Source organism: Ammospiza nelsoni, chromosome 5 (genome assembly GCF_027579445.1).
Source record: "Ammospiza nelsoni isolate bAmmNel1 chromosome 5, bAmmNel1.pri, whole genome shotgun sequence".
Lineage (NCBI taxonomy): Eukaryota > Metazoa > Chordata > Aves > Passeriformes > Passerellidae > Ammospiza > Ammospiza nelsoni.
This window is the reverse complement of record NC_080637.1, coordinates 59,725,152-59,748,163: the sequence shown is the minus strand read 5'-3', so window position 1 is coordinate 59,748,163 and position 23,012 is coordinate 59,725,152. Positions and strand designations below refer to the sequence as shown.

The window sequence follows — 23,012 nt, the reverse complement described above, 5'->3', positions numbered from 1 at the left end:
CCTGAAGCATCCCTGGTGAGGGTTTTCAGGGGGACACACAGGCATTTGGTCCCTAAAGCCCCTCAAGGAGGAGAGTGCCAGGCAGTATGGGTCAGGAAAGGGCCCCAGCTGTAGCTGGCTGCGAATCCTTTGCTCTGCTCCCAGTTTACACCCCCTGGTAGTCACAGACAGCTCTATCATGTTCTCCCACACTTCCCAGTTGTCACGTAACAGAGTGATGCATATTTAGTTCAATTAATTTTGTTCCATAAATCAGTCCCTCCAGCTCCTTAATCATTTACTGACTGCTTAACAAATGCATTCGGATGGAGAGACACTAATGCTAGCAACAGCAAGACTTTTTAAGGGAAATAAAAGCTTTGTGTAGACAAGACACAAACCTGCCAATCTTGTACCCTTCACTTGGATGTTTTTTTCCAACAGAAAATCTACGCTAAAATATTTATCAGCCTGTAAAAAGATCATCATTGAATTTTTCTTGCAATTAGGGAAACACAAACAGTTAAAATAGAATAAAATATGTGCTTCATCTGAAATGTATTCTTCTTGCTGTCAAAAAAGTAACAACAGGATAATTATTTTATTTGAACTAAAAATTGAAAATGAAGGTCTAGCTTTTTATAAAATGGAAGAAAGATTTTAAAATTCAAATGGGAAGTGAAATAAATGTACTTTCATGACTGAAAAAATTGTTATATGAAAATTCATCTATATGGACATTAAAACACACATAATCATTTCAAAGAAGCAACAAAATGTGACCTAGATTTTATGTTTAATATTTCCTATTTGTTATTTGTCAGGGAAAAGTAAAGGGCTTTAGAGGGCATAAAAGCATGGTCAAGAAGAACCAGAGGAGAGGTTTTTTTTTTTTGGATTCTGTACAAGGAGGTATTGGTGATTTTAAATTAGGGAATAAATACTCAACTAGAAAGGACTTCAGTACACCTTCAGACCATCTGCTCTCTGTTACAGACAACCCATGCTCTTTAATATCTCTGGAAAAATTTATTGAGCCCCATTTAAAATGATGGCAGCTTATCTGCCATTCCTCCTCCCTCTGCTTTCTCTCAGCCCACTGACCAAGGACATCCTTCCAAAGTGGGTTCTAATCCTCTGATTTACAATCTAAATTTATTTAGGTTTTATTTACAACCTAGTGTAATTTATGTGAAGTTGGTTTTGGGTCAGCACTGTCCTTCAGCTTAAATGTCTCTGTGACTATTTATCTTCTTAAGTACATTTAAAGAGCAACAACACAGGTCTGTGTTTTGCTAAGCAAAACATGTGGGGGTTCTGAATTCCCTTCCTGTAACAGAGTTCTCCTTTGCCCTGACCACCTCAGCAGTGCTTCCTCTGTACCTGTTCCAGCTTGGAACTTAGGAAATAGCAATCTTACAGGGCTCACCTCAAATTGGGTAGGATGGAAACAAGAATTCTCCTCTTGCTTCTCCTGCACAACATCCTAGAACATAATCTGATAGTGACTAATGCAATTTGGCTTGCTAACAGATTTTTTTTTAAGGGTCTGCCAAGAGACATAGTGCAACAAAATGCAGGTTCCTATCTGGCACTGTTTACTCATCTGGGAAATTCCAATTATTTCATTACTGGTGGTCACAGCACAATCACAGACAGACCATATCCTTGGGATAGACACAGTACCAGAGGAAAGATTCAATTTTTTAAAACATAATGGAGAAAACTAATGGATGCTACAGAGACAAGAGTGTAAAACAAGTGAATTTATCCTTGTAACAGAAAACTGATGCTGAGAGGAGAAGCTACAAGAATTGCTGCCTTAATTAAGAAGCAAAGATAGTTCTTTGCATGGGTCCTGAAGGACTGGTCAGGAAAGACCCTGCTTCAATGCCATTTAGGATATGTAATTTAAGATATACAATCTTTGGTTGCAAGGAGAGTGATATTCCCCAATCTTTATAGAAAGAGCTGGTTTAAAATGCAGACTTTGAGACTGGCCTCCGCCCTTCTCAGCCTTGCAAAGATCGTAAAATGCATGAACTGAAAGTCATTTGAAATAAATTATATGGTTGGATGTCTTATTTCCTCTGTTTTCACAAAGGTCTGGGTATTTTTCAGTTGTTTCTATTTTACCAGGGAGATGGGAGCAGTTTTGATTATTCACTTTTTGGACTGTATTTTCAAGCAAAAGCTCAGCTCTATGTAATAAAAGAGAAAAGGCCAAAGTGATATATGTATGTGTTCATTCTCACCAGTGTGGTAACCTGCTTCAGAAATCCATGTGAACAAGTCACACACACACACACATATGTATGTATGTATATATATATATATATATATGTAAATGTAATTTCACAAGTGTTTCTATTCAGGCCAAGTAGCTAAATGTTTCCTGGGCAATAGAAACCTGGTGCACATTGATATCTGTGTTCCAAACCTCCTGGATCTGCTGAAGAAGAGGAGCAAGCCTCTATGCTTCCTGCTGAACTGGAGGCAGGAAAGGGCCTGGAGACAAAGCCGCAAGTGAGGCTTGAAAAGCTTATGCAGTTTTTCCCTGGTGGTAGAGTGGAGTTGAAGTACCAGGGTTATAAAAAATAAGCTACTGTGAGATATCCTTTTGTTGACCTGGAAGGTAACACACATCCTTACAGTACTCATCAGAAAACGGATGTAATGATCTCAAGCTCTTGAGGCAGTGCTTGCATCCACCTGCCAGCAACAAACCAGGAAGCACTGAGCAGAGTGTATGTTGTTTAAATTTGCTCTAAAGTGTGTCATTTTAAAAGTGTGTCATTATATGGATCTTTGATATCTTGGGAAATCTGTGTATGATCTTTCTTTCTTCCCCCTGAGATTCATTTGTAAATCCAGGGCAATGACACCAAAAAAAAAAAAAAAAAATTTTAAAAAAATCATGTTTGTTCTTTCAGGTCTATACTCCACTTATTTTTCCTCAGAAGTCTTTGGTCCCTGCTGTAAATCTGTCCAATACTCCATCTCTCTGATATAGGCAAAATCTTTTTAGAGGTTTTTTAAAGCCTGGCTGTGAAACACAAAACATTAAAATTGTAAGATTCTCAAGTCAGAAAAGGGGAAAAAATGGTCCACATATGCAGCCAACAAAAGAGCACAAGAAGGTTGCTATGTTTGTGTTGTATTATGGAAGATGCCTCCAGCTTCTCAAAGTGAGGCATCATTTTGGGCAGAGGAACACCCGACAGAGAAAGACACCAGGCACCCACTGCAATCACAGAAGGGCCTTGGCTGTAAAAGCCTCTGGTATCCCCAGCTGGGGAAGTTTTTCCAAATATTTCCATGGAGAACAGGCCTACTCCATTAGCCCAGGCAAGACACATTTGTCACCGTGCCCAGGAACACCAAGTATCACCCACAGTTAAAATCTCTGCTGGCCAGGCAAATTTTGCACAGGGGGGTTTGTCAAAAACTCTGCTTCCACTTCTTCTCCAGCTACCTTGCTCTTTGGGGAAATCCCCCTCACCTCTTCCCTTCTGCACTGTCATAATAAACCACTCAATAAAAACGTGGCAATTGTCTGACACAACACAACTTTACCATGCTGGATATTGCTATCAGTGATGAATCCCTGAGCAGTTGTTAGGATATGGGCAAGGAAATCAGCAGTGCTGTGTGCTTTCAGGGAGCTGCTCTGAGGCTGCCAGCCCATGGCACCCCAGGGGCTCCCAGCCTGGCAGTTCCTGCTGCAGGGAAGCCCCAGAGGAGGACAGGGAGTGATGCCCTTCACTGGCAGCTCAGCTCTGCTCTGCCACACCTGACAGCACTCAAGGCAAGGCTGGGGGCCCATGGGTGGGAAGCCAGAGGAGCAAGAAGGAGCCTGGACCCATAGGATAGCACAAGAGCTTACTTTAAAAAAAAAAACCAACAAACAAAACAACTCTAAACTATCTCCAGAAAAAAGAAAACAATGAAAGAAAGGACTGTAGTGGAGGTAGAAACTGAGCTCCACAAATAGGATACAAAGTCACATATCTGAAGCAAACTCCAGACATCAGCCATTCCTGGAGCCCCCAGAAACAAGAGGCACACAGAGGATGCCCAGCAAAGCCCACCAGCCCTTTCATGTGCTGGCACACCTGACATGAAGCTGGATCTGCCATGCCCTTAGGGTGACCTGTGGTTTCCCTCTCAGGCTGCTGTGGGGACAAGCTCAGCTTGGCTGTCTCAACAGGGCAGAATAATAGAATAATTTAGGTTGGAAAAGACCTTCAAGATAGAGTCCAAGCAGTAATCTAACAGTGCCACGTCCATCACTGCACCAAGTCTCTAAGTGCCACATCTACATGTCTTTTAAGTACCTCCAGGGTATGATGACTCAACCACTTTCCAGGGCAGCCTGTTCCAGTGCTTGACAACCCCTTCTGTGAAGAAAATTTTCCTAACACCAAACCTAAACCTCCCCTGGTGCAACCTGAGAACTTTTGTTCTTGTCCTAGCACATGCTCCTTGGGAGAAGAGAAAGCCCAGTGAGAGCCTGACCTGACTCATCCAGCAATCAGCAGAGCTCTGCATTGCTGGAATTTGCTGGGAATTTTTCAGGCTAGAATCAGCTGTGTGCTGTGGGCACGTAGCCAAATGGAAATAAACCCACGCTCAGATGCCTCCAAACAGCCTCATCTTGATGAGATAACACAACGACCTCTCTGAGCTGGAATTTGATTTTAGATGCAGCTCTACAGAAATGAAGACATTGAGCTGTCTACAAGCACACAGAGAGCATGGTTGGTCTCAAACCTACTCTCACCTGCCCTATTTCTCCCCCACTCCCCAGACTCCCAAAGGAAGTAATTTATTGATGACTGTTTCCAGAAATGCCAGAGAAGAGCAAGGGGATAAGTGTTAAACACACAAACAAGAATTTGTAGAGTTGGAGCTTTATGTGAGACTGTAGTAGTTACAGCATAAAGGAAATAAAATGTCTTCAACTTCCAAAGTTTGTTTGCCAGATGGATCCCTAATTAAATCATTTGCACAGCAAATAAAACAATTGAAGGTTGCTAAATTTTTAGGTAACTGCTTATTCACATTCACATGGAAAGTTAATGAGATGTTTTGGCTAAAATGCTAAATGATACTTCTGTAACAGTGCTGTTGTTGTTACAGTGCTGCAGGTGGCTCTGGGACCCTCTCATATTGTTTTATCATTATTTATTAATACTTTTTAATAAATGTATCAACAATAGAATTTAGCCAGTTTCTATGTATCTGCCTCTACTCAGATTTCATTCCCAGTGAGCAGAAACTTATTCTACAAGCAACCATCACCACTGACTTTTGGAAACTACATTGAATAATCCTTTATTCTGTCAGAATAGAATGGCAGAAGATTTTAAAATCATATTTATAGAAATTTAACCTAATTAACTTTTGCCAGTCTTAGCTATGTTCTGGTGAAGAACTTTTTTCTAATGTAGGATAAGAAGTTTTAAAAAAATTATTTTAACAGGGATGCCCTTGCTTACGTTGTGATTTAATACCATAACTTGCTTGATATTAAAAAGTTAAAATCATCAAGAGTTTCAACCATCAAATTAAAATTGATGGCAGAAAGCTCAATCAGCACTCACTTAGCAGGCTCATCCCTCTGCCCTACCAGTTTCACCCTAACAACCCTATTTGATGGGGCAGGTTTGAATGGATTATAAAAGAAGGAAGAATTTAGCCTCAGAAAGTGGAATTTCTGAAATCACTGCTGACACAGCTTCAGGATGGTAGAGTCAAAGTAAAACCTGTTAAACTTCAAGTCTGATCTTTAAACACAAAGAGCAATAATCAAAGTAAAACCTGAACCTACCCACTTCAGCCAAAGTCTTGATACAGGACTCCACTGAGGCTTTCTGTGTTGGGTTTGGCCAGGTACAGTTGTAAATTCTGAAAGCAGACTGCAGCAGCTGAATAAAAACAGGCTGGTGTGTCTGAAAACAAAAACAAACACAGAATTTTACCCTTAAGGATCTCCTCACAGCTGCCCTAGGGTTTGACACAAAGTAAACCAAGGGGATTTTAGCTTGTAGACTCAAGTTATGGCTCCATTAAATTCTCTTTGATCTTTAGGTCTGGCAGGAGCAGAAATCAATGCTGCACCTCTAAAAAGGCCAAATCATGCAATTTTTCCTTAGATTGCTTCTGATATCAAGCAAATACTGTACACACCACAAGGACAGAGGAGTTTTTCCCATTCTCAGGCGTGTGTCCCTTCTGTCACAGGACACAGCATCTCTCTCACACAAAGATTTTTCTACAAGGATATCCCGTCCAATGAATTCACAAGAGGCAGAACTAACTCTGAGCACATTGAGCTGTCTACTGGTTCAAGGTGCAAGTGACTAAAATGAAGAATAAAGTGTTTTAAAGAGGGATTAAGCTGGTAGTCTGTGGTGTGAGAAGGGACAGAGAAATCAAAGGAGGATGAAAAGAGACAGCATTCCTATGCAGGTAGCAGAAGGTATCTCATTAATGTTCTGAATAGCTGATTTGTCTGTGTCTCTTCTCCTTACCTGGAGGCTGGTGCTGTTGTCTGAAAATGGTGAATTGAAGAAGCCACTCACAATGCTCATGACAGGCTCAGTGACATATTTCTCCAGAGACGTGTCTGCGTGTTTACGATCCGTGGTTGTGTTACAAACCTGCAGGGAAGGAGGAGGAAACAATGAGATTTAGTTCTCTCCCCAATAAGCAAGCTTTGTTATTTTGTATTTATTACAACACATCTGATATTTCTTCTTATAGTAAAAACAAAACATTTTCATATAGTATCTATCAGAGAGAACTATATTAGAGTTGAAGCTGGATTTATCATAGCTTATCTTTCTTCTTGGAGGTCCACCCTTTTTTTCTGAACTAGTTCTTTCTGGCTGCCTGCCTTTTCTTTCCCACACCATGAAGAAAAGATGCCCCTAAATCAGCACACTGCATGCCACTTACACATTTAGACAGATTCAAGAAGAAAATGGACCTTTCCTCCCATTGCAGGGCTGGTTGGAAGATGCTTCAGAGACAGATGAGACATAAACAACTCAGGTTAGAAAGATTTCATACAACATTTAGCTTCTCTCAACAATTAATCACCACAACTGGGTGGAAAAGGTGAAGCTCATTTGCAAGAAAAATGTTTAAAAGGAGGGAAGGAAGGGAAACAGCACACTCAATAGCAACAGGCTTTAGGATGGTACTGGAAGAGAGGCAGCATTTCTTTGGGAAGCCACATGGGGAAAATACAGAAGCCAAGCTAAAACAATGAAAGAAGGGAATGGATGATACCAGGACAGCTCTGGAGCACAGAAGGATGATTGAATGGTGGAGGAAGTGGGAAGATTTGTACAAAAGGTTCTGAAGACTCCCTTTGGTACAACACTTAAAGTTTGTTGCTGCGTAAAGATGTCACACTTAAAGAAAGGGAAAAATTACTGGTGTGGATTACATCCTTCAGTATTTCCTTTATTTCTCTTCAACACTTTTGAACATCTATACAGAGTCATGTTGACTTTGCATGTGTCAGTGTACACAATACTGAAAGGAGTCTACAGAGAGCCAAAAACAATGAGAAAGACAAGACTGGACAAATAAGTAGTACAGACTGTAGTCATACTACCTCTTCAACAGCCTTTGAATAAGCAGCTGTAGTCATGTTTAACAAGAAATGAAGGCAGAGTTGTTTTCTCTTTCACCTACACAAGCCAGAGATGACTGTGATGTTCTAGTGAATCTATGCAAAAGCAGAATTTATTTTGCATACAAAAATTCCAGGGATAGGAGTCATTGCCATGTGTGCATTTAATACATAACCCCAAACCTGAGTGGCACACACTTACCATTACATCTCTTCGAGGATGGGGAGTCCAGAGAAGCTGATTGAATTGCTTAAGGGAAAAGCTGGTGACAGAATCAGAGAGATAATCCACAGCACCTGAATCTCACACAGGGCAAAGATTCTCTCTAATTACACACTGCCACTCTCATTTCAAGACAGCAATTTCACCAGGAATGTTTTAAGGAAGTGGACTGACATGACATCCAAAAGCACCTGTGTTCAGGGTGTGCTAGAGCTCAGGGGAACACAGAAGCACCTTGGGTCTAGCACACAAACATTGTCATGCAGCAGGCAGAGGAATAACCAAAGACAACTTCAGACCTAGACAAATGAGGCATCTTGAGGAGTTTGCTTGTCTACTTATCTAAAATGTGTCAGATAAATCAGTCATGCCTCCACCGAGTGCATTTTTTTATCACCCCAGGAAAGATTTTGGTCAGAGAAGCAACAGTGGCTAAAATGAAACAGCAAACTTATCAGCCCTTCTGCTTTGGGAAAAGTGTGACACCACCACCACCCCCAGTCCTTCTGCAGGTAAATGATTCAGTTAATAATCAAAATTTGTTTAATTTTTTTTTTAAAAAGAGATCATAGAACGAAAAATCTCTGGAAGTTCTTTTGCTTTTAATTAATCTGCATGCCAATTTTGGCTGGAGCCAGTAGCTCTGAGCTCAGCATTTGCAATCCCAATAGGAAGACAGGAAGCTGTCCAGTGCTGGCACAGTGAATGCAGAAATCACCAAAACTAAATTCCAGAACACTTTCAAGCTTTCCCCTTCAGCTGCCTGAAAAGCAGAGCTATATGTGGGAATGCCCCTCTGCTCAAACACTGGTCTGAAAAATTCCCAGCACAGAAGGAATTTGGAAATCCTCTCATTTGTTCTTATCCCTCTGCCCTTTGGGGACTGACAGATCTTCCTCCGTGGAAGAAAAAAACAAAAACCTGAAATGCATGAAATGGAGATGAGGATTGAGAAAGCAGTGTTTAAAAACCCCTTAAGAGGCTTTGGGACCAAAACTCACATGACTAATACTTCAAAAATTCTGCAGAGAAAGCCAGGATGACTTTACAGCTGTCAGATCCTCGGCTCTTGTCTTTAATCCTGCTCAGACTACAGCTGCTCACTTACACAGGCTGGGCCACACACAGGAAAGGGATGCCTTTCCTTCAGCAGCACCCACTTTGCTCAGCACAAGGCTGTAAGTCACACCCAGCAGAAAGTAGGTTGGCAGAAGCTGTAGAAGCAGGGTGCCTTTGAAAGCACGACAGCTTTTGGCAAACCCAGTTTATACACGGATCCGCCTCGTGGCTGCTTTGCAATGTATCATGTTGTTGAAAGGAAAATGACAGCTGGGGACTAAATATTTCCTTCCTCAATCCAGAAACAGATTTTAAAAATCAGTTACTTTTTTTTTTTTTTAATACATATATCTGAAACAGAAGGAATCCGACCTGAGGATAACACTCTCCGTCTTTCACCTTGGTGCTCTCCAATAACAGACTCAAAGCTCACAACCTCACCCACTGACAGGCATTTGTAGCAGCTAAAAGAAAAGCATTTCCCCTTCCCCCATGCAAAAGCATCCCTTTTAGCTCACTGGAACACAGAGGATCAAAGGGCTCTTTTTCTAAATGCTTTGAAAGCTATTGTAACATCTTTCATGAGGCTGACAGCATTCTAACTGTCCTGATAGCTACAGAACGCTGATGTATTTATAACACTTGGGCTCTGTTGGGGCCCCAGAGCACCAAATCTGAACAAATACACTCCATAAGCTGGAAAATACAGCTGTCCATGGCTGAAGAGCAGGACAGGCCAGAGCACTTCTGACACACTTACAGGAGAGCAGAATAAACCTGCATTTTGCCAACAGCACCCGCGCACAAAATGCAGCATTTCCCCTCTTCACCTCTGAAGACCTGGGGTCTAACTTCTCTCAGGAGAGAGGTGTGTGAAAACAAGCTCAGTGGTCACCAGCATCAGGACAAGCCCCCAGCATTTAGCACAGTGCAGTTTGTCTCCAGGCTCATGAGAGGAAACCTGGACAGAGCCCTCTCTCTACTTGCCTGCTTCTAGCCCAGGGGCAGAGAAAATTGGCCACGTTCAAGGGCTAGGGAGGAGGGAGACTCTGTTTGGAAAGTCAGGGTCAGGACATGTCAGGAAAGGGCAACCCAGAAAGGGAATTAAATAGAAGAAAATACTTCTTGAGATAAAACCAGTAAGGTTAAAAGTCAGAATGCTCCTCCAAGGATGTTTCTCATCTTAATTTTCAACCCAGGTTGTTTTTGCCCAGGAGGGCTTTCACTGTGTAACACAACCACAGAGACAAAGCAGCAAGAAAAGAGGGTTTGTAGAGGACTAATTACTGCTGAAAACAGCTCCCACCATAAAAAGAGAGCACAAACATCCCTGCCCAAACCTGCTCCCATGGAAAAATAAAAGGCTAAAAAAAATACACCAAAATAAAACGAAAACAAAACACACACACACCCCAAAAGAAAGGAAAGGGAAAAAAAAACCCCACAAAAGAAAAAACCCAACCATATAAACCATAGATAAGGTTTCTGTTTCACAGAAAAAAAATGAACAGGTCCCAGTAACTATTGTACAGCATAAGTCTTTGTTTTCTTTCTTATTTTAGCCAAAAATCATTGTATTTTCTCCTAATAGGTCTCACAGGAATTATTTTGTGGCATACTATTACTTTGGGGTCATTTTCAGCAGGACCAAACTGAGATTCTTTACCTTTTCTCTTCATTTCAATGAAATGAAGAATGCAAGGACTGAGAACTTAAGTATTATAAAATGTAATGGACCATGGACTGGGAAAAACCCCATAACCCATGGTTCTACTTCTTGAGCAGAGAGAGCAACACCATTGTTTGTCATTAATATTGTAATTATTTATAATTACAAGAAGCATTAACCTCCTAGAAAAGGATGTGTAGTGCAGGCTATAATCATTACATCACACTAGCATCCCCTCATGGCTCTACTACTGTATTTAATCCCTGTGGAAGTCATAAGATTGCTCTTGTTTTCTGCCTTCAAAATCCCTGGGAACAAAGCTTAATTCAACTTAAATTTTAATTCAACAAGTACTGACACCATGAGGCTCAGTGAGGACCACAGGAATGGCAGGCCTGTGGTACTGACTGTGCCCTTTCCTCTTGCAGCTGTAATTTATATTTGAATTAGTATTCTGAGGGACCATAGCTCTACACCTGCCTTTCACACTGGCAGGGAGAATGCAGTGACAGGAGCATGAAAGACAAAAATAGAGATTAAAGAAGGAACATGAGCCAGAGAAGATCTTGATCCCTGATCCTCACTATAACAACAGAATAAAGGAAGATATTACAGATGTGGGATTTTTTTAGTCACCACCCTAATGACATGTAATGCACCTTCCCAAAGATGTATACAGGCTCTCCACCATCTACACAGTACACACCCCCAGTTTATTTCTTTGTAAGAAAAGAGAAAGGCACAGATTCCAAGATGCCCTTTTAGAAAGAGAAGGCTGCTAGTAATTAGCAGGTTAAATAATGATAAAGATCATAGAATTGACTGTTTGTTAAACAAACAAACCAACTAACCACACTTATCCTATTGTCAACTTTGAATAAAAATAGTTAACAAAATAAAAGTTCACCAAAAAAAAACCCCGTTACTGCCAGTTCAGTTGTCACCCATGACCAATCTGTAATATTTAACACCTGGTAAAGCTTACCCTTGCCATATCAACAAGGAAGTTCTCAAAAAGTTTCCAGATATGGTTACTGGCATAGATTTCTTTCATTTCCACTTCAGTGTCCACGTAACAGTGGTTAACAAAATTAACATAGGCAATTTTCACCTACAGGAACAGCAAAAACAAAATCACTATGAAATGGAACAGTAAAAACAATTTATGTAATGTTTTCTATCTGCAAAATACTGAACAATAAAGATGAACCTTCCAGTACTAACAAATATTCATAATCATAATAATGCACATGTTTGGTTCTGAAGATTTAGAGAGAAGCTGGGCAACACATGCCTTAATGTGTTTACTGAAAGACCACGGGAAGAAAGATGAAAAGGTTTTGCAAACCTTACTCTAATGACAAAACCCCTAGAAGACAAACCAGTAATGATTCTGGTATTTAACTGATAACTGATAACTGACCAGCAAGGCCTGGCTCCAAAGCCAGAGGCTGTCAGAATGCAGGACACTCCACACTTGCCAGTTGACTGTGGTATGTTGAAGCCTTGTGACAGGCTTGCCAAGTATAAAATAAGAAGTCTTTTGCAGAGCTGGGACTGAAGTCCCTGTATTTCCACAATCCTAATGCAGCACTTGCTGCATTTGGGATCTAAATGGCAGAAAAAGGTTGTGGGGCACTGGGACTGCAGCAATGGCAGCACAAGGCTTAGGAGGAGGACATGCCAGGACTCCTCTCTGGCATGACAAGTCTGCATGTGCACAGCATAAAAATGGATACCCAGTGCCCAAAAATGTATAGATTAAATATAAACATATGCAAATGCACTGAAAATTTCTTAGCACGGTCAAGGGAGATGAGATAGTTCCATATGTTTAATGCAGTAAAGAGAAAATTCAGATCAGACCTTTAGGTTTCTTTTGTTTGGGATTTTTTTTCTAATTACCATCTGTTCAAATTAATCTTAAGGGGAACTTTTGGGCAAAGCAAACATATTTCTTTTTAGCAATAAGATCATTTGATCACAAGGGCAATTCTCATGGCATAGAGGGAGTTTTAACTCCTGCAGGCCCTATTTCTGTTGCTTGAGCCCCATTTTCCCACCAGATAATATCACAGCCCTACTTTAGCATGAAACATGCAAAACTGTGCTTTCATCTGCAGTGAATAAAAATATTTGCTGGACTGCAATTGAGTTGAATAAAATTAGACTTCACCCAAATTCCCACTGACTTCAGCATGGACAGAATTTTATCTATAATTTCCAAGAAATTCAGGCAATGGCAAAACATTGGCTTAATTCTACATTCAGCTGGGTCTTCAGAGTTTCGGCCACAAGTTAAGAGTGTACTAAACTCTGACAGTGGCTGGACAAACCCAAAAGAAGGTGTCTGAAAAGCTGACAAACAATGCATTAAGGACAAGGAATGTTCTGTGGAATAAATACTGTCTATCCTTTCTCACTTATTCACCTTAAGAAGCACCACCCATTTCCAGCCCATTCCCTGTGCAAATATTCAACTTGTCAGTGCATTATAACAACAAAACATTGTCTGCTTTCTAAAAATGCTAAGTCTGCTTGCTCCTGCCACGAGGGATCTTACCTCAGGAATGCAGTCATCATGGGTCACTACCCTGACAATATCATCCAGGGGCAGCAGTGAATTGCACTTGATCTCTGTGTACACGTTCTTGCCCTCGGTGCAGGCGGCCAGCAGCTCCACCAGAGTGATGTGATAGGCCAAGGGGCCGCTCTCGTCGGCTCGGTCTCGCTCCGAACACATCATCTGCAGCAGCACTGGGAAGGATGCTCTGTCGTTGTAGAATATCAGCACATCTTCACCGCCGTTTATCAGCTGAGAAAGAGAGCACAAGGTTCTGAGCACCCTGCACTGCAATCGTTTTGGACTCAATGATTTTAAAGGTCTACTCCAACCTAAATGATTCTATGATTTTCTTAATTTCTTATTTTATCTCTAAGTAGCGAAGATTCTCTAGCTAAAACCCAAACAACAAAACAAAATTTACTCTGACGTGGTTTGCCAAATGAACATGTCAAAACAATACCCAAGGCAAACTTGCGCTCTTATCAACATAAGTGCAAATCTGGAATAACTCACCAAGGTGTGCACTAATGCAAGGTGAATTTGAGGTTTAACTTCTGTGTAGCTCTGTCTTTACCTAAGACAGCATGCCATCCTTATTATTCTTACCATGTCAATGTTTGTGTGAAGTTAATTAATTATCTTCACCTCCTGCTAGAAGGCCAGGATGCCTTATTATCCCTGTTTCATAGATGAGCACTTGAGGTGCAATGAGATTAAATCTTCCACGCTGCCTCACACAAAAAGCCTGTGTGAGGCAGAATTGAACCCAGCTTTTCCCCATCCTTGCTCAGTAATGGAAACAAAGGAGATTCTTCCCATCCTGTGCAAATTTGGCAGGTGGGTCATGACTTTGTCAGTGTCATGCCAGCACTTTCATTTAGCAGAAAACTGGTGTATGTGATAAATGTTTGATTCTGCTACAGGGGCTCTGCTCATTTCAGGAGGAACCAGAGCGGAGCTGGATGCGGCAGCCCCATCTCAGCACATCTCACTGAAGAGCTCTGCTCTACCCCTGTTTGGAATCCTGTCTCCATCACTGTCCTTTGAAGCACAATCCACTCTCAGTGTGGGTGAAATAAGCTCCCACAAACCCCTCCTAGTACAGAACACACCCTGGCAGCTCAAAAATCACACTTATTTTGTGAGTTAGACACTTCACCTATTCCAGTCCATATGTGACATGAAATCCCAGCTTATTCAATTCAAGGGTAGTCATAAAGGTTGCTGGGGCTGCTGAGAAATGGGAAAGCAACAAGAACAGGAATTAAAATTAGTCTCCCAGAATGAAAAGTCAAGAAACATTTCATTACACTTTCCAGGGTTTCAACACTTCAAATTTTGAATTCACAGCATTTCTGTTTGTGCTTTCCTGGTTTCTTGCTTATTTTTACTGTGACATTTGGCTGGAGCGAATTGTGAATTCAGTCTCTCCTGCAATTCCTATTTCTCATTTATCTTTGGGTTTCTACAGTATTTCTATACCCATGACTTTTCAGACATTTTCTAGACAATCCACAGTACAGAAAAAAAATAATTTAAAGGGATGAGAGCTTAGGACAAAACAACCCAGCAACATTTTCTGCTATTAAAGTGTATTTTCAGCAAGTTTAGAATTCTATGGTAATATAATGAAGGCTGTCCAGTATTGGAGCAGCTGATGATACTGAGCAAAATATTACTCCAGAATACTACAGGTAATAGAAAACTCTGCTGCCACATTGATCTGGCCCAAAGTAAATTCTGTTTTCCCTTCTGTAATAGTGTTTGCACTGACAGGCAGGGTTCTTCCAGGAACCTCAAAGCCTGCTTGTAATGAGAAAAAGTGCCCCAAGGAACCTTTCACATTGGTAAACATCATTGCAGACATGGAGACCAAGGAGATGAGAACAAGGGAATCAGCCAGATTGGGGAGTCCAATAGATTTTATGACAGTATTCTCTTGCCATGGTGCTCCTTCATCTGCATGCACTTTCTAGAACATGTAAATATGAAGATTATCCCTCACTCGCAGTAAACGGGAATAAGCTACAATGTACTTCCTGTGGGTGAAAGAAAACACAGGAGGAGCTGAGGCAAGCTGTACAGTCATATTCTATCTTGTCTTGTGGTAAATTGTTTATGTGCTCCATCTGGAGGCACAGGAAAAGCTACAGCACTTGTTTAAGGTCACAAAGTACATCTCAGTTGTCTACAGAGAAACTGTCCCAACTCGGTGGCAAGTTCCAACCATTTGTTCCCTTGAGAGTGGATTGCCACTCAAGTACCATTCAAGTTTCACAATTAGCATCCTATTCTAAGAAGTCATAATTACTTACCTGTAATTTCCTACTTTTTGAAAAACAGATCATTATCTTACCCTATTTCATCAAAACAGGGTTGCTTCCTCCCCCCAGGAAATTCCTGCAGGACTTATGATGTGAATGCTGTATCCAAATTCATTTCTACTTTCGTCATGGAGTCAGCTCAAAAATGTAAAATGACAGTTTATCTTTGCGCTGCTACAGGTCAATAGCAAAATATACTGAAATTGAGAAAAATCTGAAAATTTTGTTTGATGATAAAAAAAATCTCTGCAAGAGCTTTTGGTGGAAGCAGAAAAATCTAAAACCACAAAGGCACAAGAAGTGTTTGAATTATGTAAATCAAAGGCTTGTAATTGATATTGCATGTTAAAATACTTCAGTCAAATTGAAAAGGTTGAGGTGAATTTCATTAAAGGTTATCGATGTAGGCAGGAGTTTTATTTTCTTAATTAGAAGTTTTTCCTCTTGTTGTTGTGGAATTAAATTTCAGTGGGATTTCGTTTTGTTCATACCACAAAAAACTAAAGCTTATCTCTGATTTCTTTGTGAAGATGCCTCTTAAAAAAACCAAACCAAGCCAAAAAAAAAGCACTTTGTAAAGCAAATAAAAATGTTCCTTGGACTCTAATCCAACCATGACTTTTCACCATATTCAACTTTACCCACTCACTGATCTCAAGGAACTGTTAACAAAATTACAGTTAAATGCACAAGTGTCTGCAAGTTGAAGACTTCATTTATCATGCTCACAATATATCAAATCCTAATTGCAGAGAAAGTCAATTACGTATTTTCCTAGGAAATTTATTGGCATAAAGATTTTTCCACAAACCACTTGGCTGAATTTACCGGATCCAGCTAGTTAAAGCTAAAGCAGCTCTACTGACCCTCACAGAAATGCTATGAAATAAAATAAAACAAAAAAAGCAGAAACTAGGATTTAGAACTGCTATCTGTAAAAAAAAAGGTCTACAACACTATTTAGACAAATCCATAGAGGTAAGAGCCTCTTGTATGGCAAACTCATGCCCCAAGAGTGGGTAAAAGTGATCCTAAATTACATTACAGGAAAATGAAGGTTTATGTAACTCTCAGATTTCCATGCTACATCATCTACAAATAGACATCTCTGTATCACCATGCTAACACTCATGTTTTCTTTCTAGTAGTTATACAGATGGCCTTACAAAATTAGATCAAACTCCCGAAAACGTCTGCTAAAATATTCATTATTTGTGACGCTGCTTAAAATTCTAAAGCGAGGATGCCATTATATCTCATTGGTATCAAGAGCAGGAAAAACAGCCTCAAAATACTCAAGTGATTAACATGTGAAGCCTTTGCTTACCTCTGTCATTACCATGTCCTGGCACTTCTTCACGTATTTGCCATCTGCTTTCACGATGGTCTGCAGGAATCGCAGGTACTCCACGTGCCGGCCGTGGGTCTCGATGCAGTGCACAAAGTGCTGCACCACCCTCTCGCTGATCTCGTTGCACAGGAGGTAATTATTCATGAAGATGTGCCTCATGGTCTCAGCTTCCAGGAGCTGAACAGATCAAAAACAGCCTCATGAGCACAGCAGATCTGCTTTGAGACTGAGAGAGGCACGGGATTCTCACCTAGAGGAAGGCTCACTGCTAAAGGGAAACTGGAGAAATCCTTTTCAGTGATATCAGGGTCCAGCTTTCAGTTTTGAGGGGATTTCTCCACACTTCCCTATGAGTACAAACAGTCCTAAAATTGGCATAAACCAAACCTGTGTCCATGTGGAAGGTGAACACACAAACACACACACACTACACTGCTAGAGCACTCTGCAGGGGCTTTGGAATATGAGACACCTGAGACCACCTTGGCCCCACTCACCATCAAACTTTGCAATGAGGCCACCAGATGAGATGATGAGCTGCTCTGGCTCTCTCTGGGGCTCACACAGGAGGCATTTCCAGCAGGTAAATCCCTGCACATTCAGCCTGATGGTTTCAAAGAATAATGTCTCTTTCTACACTAACTCCAAAACAAGCCTAGGGCTGTGTATCCATGAGCAGCATGGAACAGGAGGAACAGATCTGGAGCAAGAAGGCATTCTGCTGAGGACACAGCACCCAAACTTTGTGCATTCTTGGGGCTTTTGTTCTAGGTTGGTCCTTTGGACTAAAGGCTCCTGAGGGTCAGGTGTGCTCCTGAAGTATACGTGTCTGTTTAGTGTATCTGATAGTAATCCACATCCATTGCTCCACAATGTGCACAAAAGCACAGTAACTGGGATGGATGATCAGGAAATCAGCTTCAAAAGAACAGCAATACAAGTGCAAGCTGGCTCCACACTTTGCACACAAGTTAAGTGTCAGCGTTGGATGTGACGGAATCCAGGCTCTGGTTCCCACTGGGGTCAGCTCAGAGCTGCTCACTAATGTCACAAAGGAGAATAAATAAAAAACAATGGAACAAATGTTCCTAAAGTGCACAGGCCAGGGTCTGCAATCCTCATACTCACAATTCCTTCTAATAAAAGCATGTTTTGCTCATCACTGAGCAAGTGTCATTTTATATGAATATGTCTGTAAACACACACACACACAAATAGATACAAAGGGATTGTGACAAAAAGGTGTATTGTAAAGACAATGATTTAATAGAAGGTCAGACTTTATATTAGTTGAATCAAAGGAGAGAATCATCAACAAAAATGTGTGAGTCTGATTCTGTTATTACACAAGGTTTATGATAGCAGTCACAGTATCTTCTACCTTGACTTTACAGTCCATCAGTGAGTGAGTCAGGATGAATAAAATCAGAGTCAAGTTCAAGACAAGGATGTGACACATATTCACAGATCCTTCCAGTAAACCCCACAGGTTCCTTGGTTTTTGTTTTCCACTTTTAAAATGGCAAGATTAAAGCCAATAACATAAAAAGCAACATTAAGGGAAATGAGAGAGGAGAGGGGAGGGGAGGCATAATTTAGTGAAATTATTTATTTAGCACTGGAATGTTTCAGCAAACCCAAATTTAATTCCAATTATCATATTCTATTTCAAATTAAATACTTACCCCTGGAGTTAAGAACAAGTTGAGATTTTTGTGGAGGAGAACTTGATTCTGAGGATTTCCTCGGCAGAAATTCTGAAGGAAAGTGTGGGCTAGATTCATAACTTCATTCATCTTTTCATCACTCTGCAGGAAGTAAGGACAAACAAAATCAGCTGGTTATACCTAAACATACTTGTTAAAACCACACAACATCAATTCAGCCAGGAATAAAGAAATTCTCCTGAGCCTTTATAGGGCAGGAATTCTCCCTCTGGCAAAAGTAACGAAAGCAGTTTCCTTTGGAGTCAATTAGTAGCTGTACCTTACTCTGAATCAAACCATAGGGAATCATAGGTAGGAGCATAAAATCAAAGTATGATTTCTTCTTGTGTGGCTATAATTTCCTAGTTTTAAAAATTGCTAATGTGCTTGATTTAAAATAAAGCAAAACAAACCAAAAATGTAGCTCTGCATTAGTTTTAAGCTTTGGCAAACATTTGGTTTTTCTATAACTACATCCAGAAACAGATGTATGTGTGCATGTGTTCATAGACATACTCCCACACAAACATATCTCTAATTTCATCCCCATTTTATATTCCTCTCATGTAGATTCCTAAGTATGATTTGATGAACCACCTGTATGGACAAGCACTGTTTTACTGATGACAGCTGAACCAGTGTCTGTAATATAACATGCAGGAAAACACAGCCCAGCAAAGGTTTTACCTCCTCTCAGTGATTCCTAGAAGATCTAGAAAGATGCGCTCTTTCAAAGCCTATTTAGTTCATTAATTTGTATGCTTAATTCCATCAAATCAGTACCAAATAACTATATCTTGTGAAAAACAAAAACAAAAAAAACCCCAAACCAAACATGTGGAACTAGGTTAGAGATGTCCACCATAAAAACAAAGAAGTTATTTCAGATTTGATGTGTGAAAACTTTTGGTCTGAGGGTTTGCCTACTTCAGGAATGGGTACAGGAATGACAGCACTGTGACATCTATGTACCCAAGGCAGTAAATATTAAATGTTAAATAAAACTGTGCAGACAGCTATATTTAAACTGAGCCCAAACTCACTATTCTGAAGGTAGAAAATGACATCATAATTTCATGTTTGTACCACAGCTGACAATTCAGATTTTAAAAAATATTTCCATTGATTCTTGGGCCTGTTGAGGCCTTCCCCTTCCTTGAGTTTGTGTTCTCTACCACTAAAATTAGGAAAATAACCTTTTCATAGGGGATCTGCAGAAGGTCCAAGACCACCAAGTGGGCGCCCATATTTTTCAGTAAACGCTGCTGTTGATTCCGACATTTTTTATTCTGAACACAAAGTTTGCTGAGTCGAATCAAAATCTATAAATTAAAAAACAACAACCCAAACAAATAAATAAGCATGTAACCAAGAAAAGAAACCAGTCATGTCACACAAAACCAAACAAGACAATTAATTTCAAAATAATTACTAAATCTACTAATCAAACAGGTATGTCAAGCAAGTTTTTTGGCAGATATACTAACCTCTTTAACAATATTGTAGTTATTGCTTTTAATGCTGTCTATCTGGGGTTTTTTGGTTCCATCCTGTATTGGGCTCAAAATGTTTGATTCCTGTAATAAAGAATACATGACAAGTGGAAATTTATTGCAATTTCCTCAACAGGAATTAATTGTATTTAATAGCAGCAAGTGACAAAGTATTACAGCAGCTCATAAGGGATTGATATAACACAGATAATAAAGAAAGAATCATTTGTTCTTTATCCAGTGAATGACAAGATTTACATCCAAGTCCTTCCTCTGATTCAAATTTCCAATGTAATTTGAGGCAATTACTCTATGTCTTCATGCTTCTGATCATTCTGAAGGAGTATGTCCCTAAATCAGAGATTATATACACCAAAGAATTCAATACTTCAAGGAGATGTACCAAAAGTGTATTTCAGCAGTGACCAGACATTCCAAGAATCTGTATTTACAGCTGGAAAGATTACAAAATCAGTGTATATGAACACTAAAAAGTCTGGAGAAAGAGCTTAAGACAACCTTTGCAGTTAAGCAGGTTGGAGTTCTTAACAGGAACAAGCAGCATGTGGAAATTAGAGATGTTCCTCCCACAAAGGGGATGCTTCTGCCTCTATCTCTGGATGATGCAGGGAAAGATTTAAAAACAAATAGGAACCATATGTTAAAATGCACCATCAAGTCATGATGCTGTATGCTCTGGGCCCTGGCTCCTGGAAAGCCCCAGCTGGGTATGATAAATAAGAGAAATCAAGTCAGCAAGGAACTGCCAACACCCACGCACCTTTCCATGCATATCTCTCAATCAAAACATGGCAGAACATGTACACAAATACTGCCACTAAGAATACTGGCAGTGTTGGGGGTTTTTCTGTCAGCTGTGGTAAGTCTTTCTTAACAGGAAACAAAAATAAATTGAAATATTGGACTTCGGATGCAGACGCTATAAAGAAGAAGAAAAAAATCTAGCAGATCTTGAGACTGACTCACAGTATGACCACAAGGATGTAAACCACTATAACAGCATTAAAAAAAAAAAAAAGAAGAAACAGGTGTACTTCTGAGTTTCATTGTGTTCTCAAACTTCCTACTGTTTTAGAAAAAAGAAATACACTAAAACAAATATATGCATGCCAAGCTGAATGTTTACATGTCCTGAAACCTCTCTCTGAACTTTCTTAGCTGATGGTGAAGTTCAGGAGTTCTATAAATCCCATCTGGTGCTAATTTCCAGTGAGGTAAGAACAGCTGCACCACTTGGCCATGGAAGCTGTTTATAAGAGTGTCAGCACTGCTGTTCAGTGCTGATCTATGAACAACAGCGGATTTTGTTTAGTTAGGTTTGTTAGTATGCAGGCTGCCATGTCTCTAGCTGTTTGAATCAATACTTTGGGAGATGTTTCAGGCTTTTTGCTATAATTAACCACCCTTCTCCATTATGGGATTGTGGGTTAACCAAGATTAATTTACCTGTTAGTTTTATCAGCATTCTTCCTTCATCAAAGTAGTTTTATAATCCATGTGAACTGTATGTCTTATCTGGAAGTACTGATCAGCATTAACCTGCTGAATCTATCCTTTCTCCTTACAAAATAAACAATTGTCTATTGAACCCATAAGAATATGCCAGGGATACAGTTACCAAGAGATAATCACACCACTGGGATACCAAAGACACTCAGTTGCACATCTGGCCTCATTATGCCCCATGAGGGGACAGGCAGGCATAGAGATCTCAGGGAGAAAGGTTCTCACCTGAGTACCCCACCTTAAGGAAATTGTATTTTCTGGAGGAGACTACTCCCTCTACCCATAAAATTCCTGGAATAACACTGCATCAATAGATCCTTTCCTGCTAGCTTCCAGAGGAGACTCAGATTCCAGCATTCAGTCTGAGCAGGCTCCCTCATCCCAGCAGGACAGCAGTGCAAGGCACGTGTCAGTGTCCCCATGGCACAGCCCTGCCCTCCACAGGCTCCACCAGGGGAATGAGGGACACACACAGAATTCTCAGTTCACAACCTCAACCTTTACGTGATGTTTGTTCAGACATTCCCAGAACCAGAGCAAGGTGTCACAGACCTGAAAAGAAGGGAAGTAAGGGAACACCAGGTGCTTACAGGCGCTGAGTTTAGACCACTTGAAACCTCACTGAACTTTCTCAGCAGATGGAAAAGATGAGGAACTCCATAATGCCACTGCACTCTTTTCCAGCTTCACCTTAAAGTCCTTTCACTGAGCCTGTTTCTATTCCTCAGAGCTGCATTTCTGTTGCTGCACCACCAAACATCCTCCAGGGACAAGACAATAAAAATCACACTTTCCATGGTCTGTAGTATCTACACAGACCCAGAACACCCTTCCTAGAGAGAACCAAGTGAACAGGCTTTATCTGATTTCCCCTTCTCAAGCAGGGCTCTTATGTGAGCTCAATTTCAGCATTTCTTCCTAACCCTATTAGTGTCTCATTTATGTCTGGCATAACTCCAAGTACTCTTTCCAACTCTGATCTCCAGTCCCTATCCAGACAGTCCTGCATGGATGTAAGATTTGCCATTTTTCATGTGGAGAACTCTGGATACTTTTATAAGAGTAAGGCCTTTTTTCTACAAATCCTATTTCTGGAGTCATATTACTTTAAAACATAAGAAAAAAAGGCTCACAGGTTATAACAGTAAGGTGAAAAGCAATTACCTAGGAAGACTCAGGCAAAAAAACTGATATTTTTAAACTCTACTGTATACATTTCAACAGGCTTTATATGACAACAGAAACTTGGGTTTAAGAGAAGAGGGTTCTGGAATGCCATTTAAGTCCCTGTGCACACTTTAATGTTGTTTGGGAAAAATTCAACACAGGCAAATGAGGCATATTCCCTAAAGACCCAGAGGCTCATCCAGCTCTGAATACCCAGTATCCATTCCAAGGAAGCATGGATCTCATGGGATTTTTGTCTGCTTAAAGCTAGCCACCTGCTTCACACATTGCAGATTATGC

The 23,012-nt window shown here is 40.4% G+C and overlaps 1 protein-coding gene across 1 annotated transcript in view; it reads right to left on the bottom strand.

Annotated features, from left to right (window-relative positions):
- The window catches only part of ITPR2 (inositol 1,4,5-trisphosphate receptor type 2), a 243,595-nt gene that overhangs the window by 119,772 nt on the left and 100,811 nt on the right, over positions 1 to 23,012 (bottom strand). Inside the window, exons 27-34 of the mRNA XM_059473401.1 lie at positions 20,013 to 20,102; positions 19,722 to 19,847; positions 18,505 to 18,627; positions 16,796 to 16,996; positions 13,142 to 13,393; positions 11,564 to 11,689; positions 6,516 to 6,644; positions 5,813 to 5,933 (exon numbers count right to left, since the gene is read on the bottom strand). Coding sequence (XP_059329384.1) covers positions 5,813 to 5,933; positions 6,516 to 6,644; positions 11,564 to 11,689; positions 13,142 to 13,393; positions 16,796 to 16,996; positions 18,505 to 18,627; positions 19,722 to 19,847; positions 20,013 to 20,102 — 1,168 coding nt within the window. The remainder of the gene's footprint in view (positions 1 to 5,812; positions 5,934 to 6,515; positions 6,645 to 11,563; positions 11,690 to 13,141; positions 13,394 to 16,795; positions 16,997 to 18,504; positions 18,628 to 19,721; positions 19,848 to 20,012; positions 20,103 to 23,012) is intronic.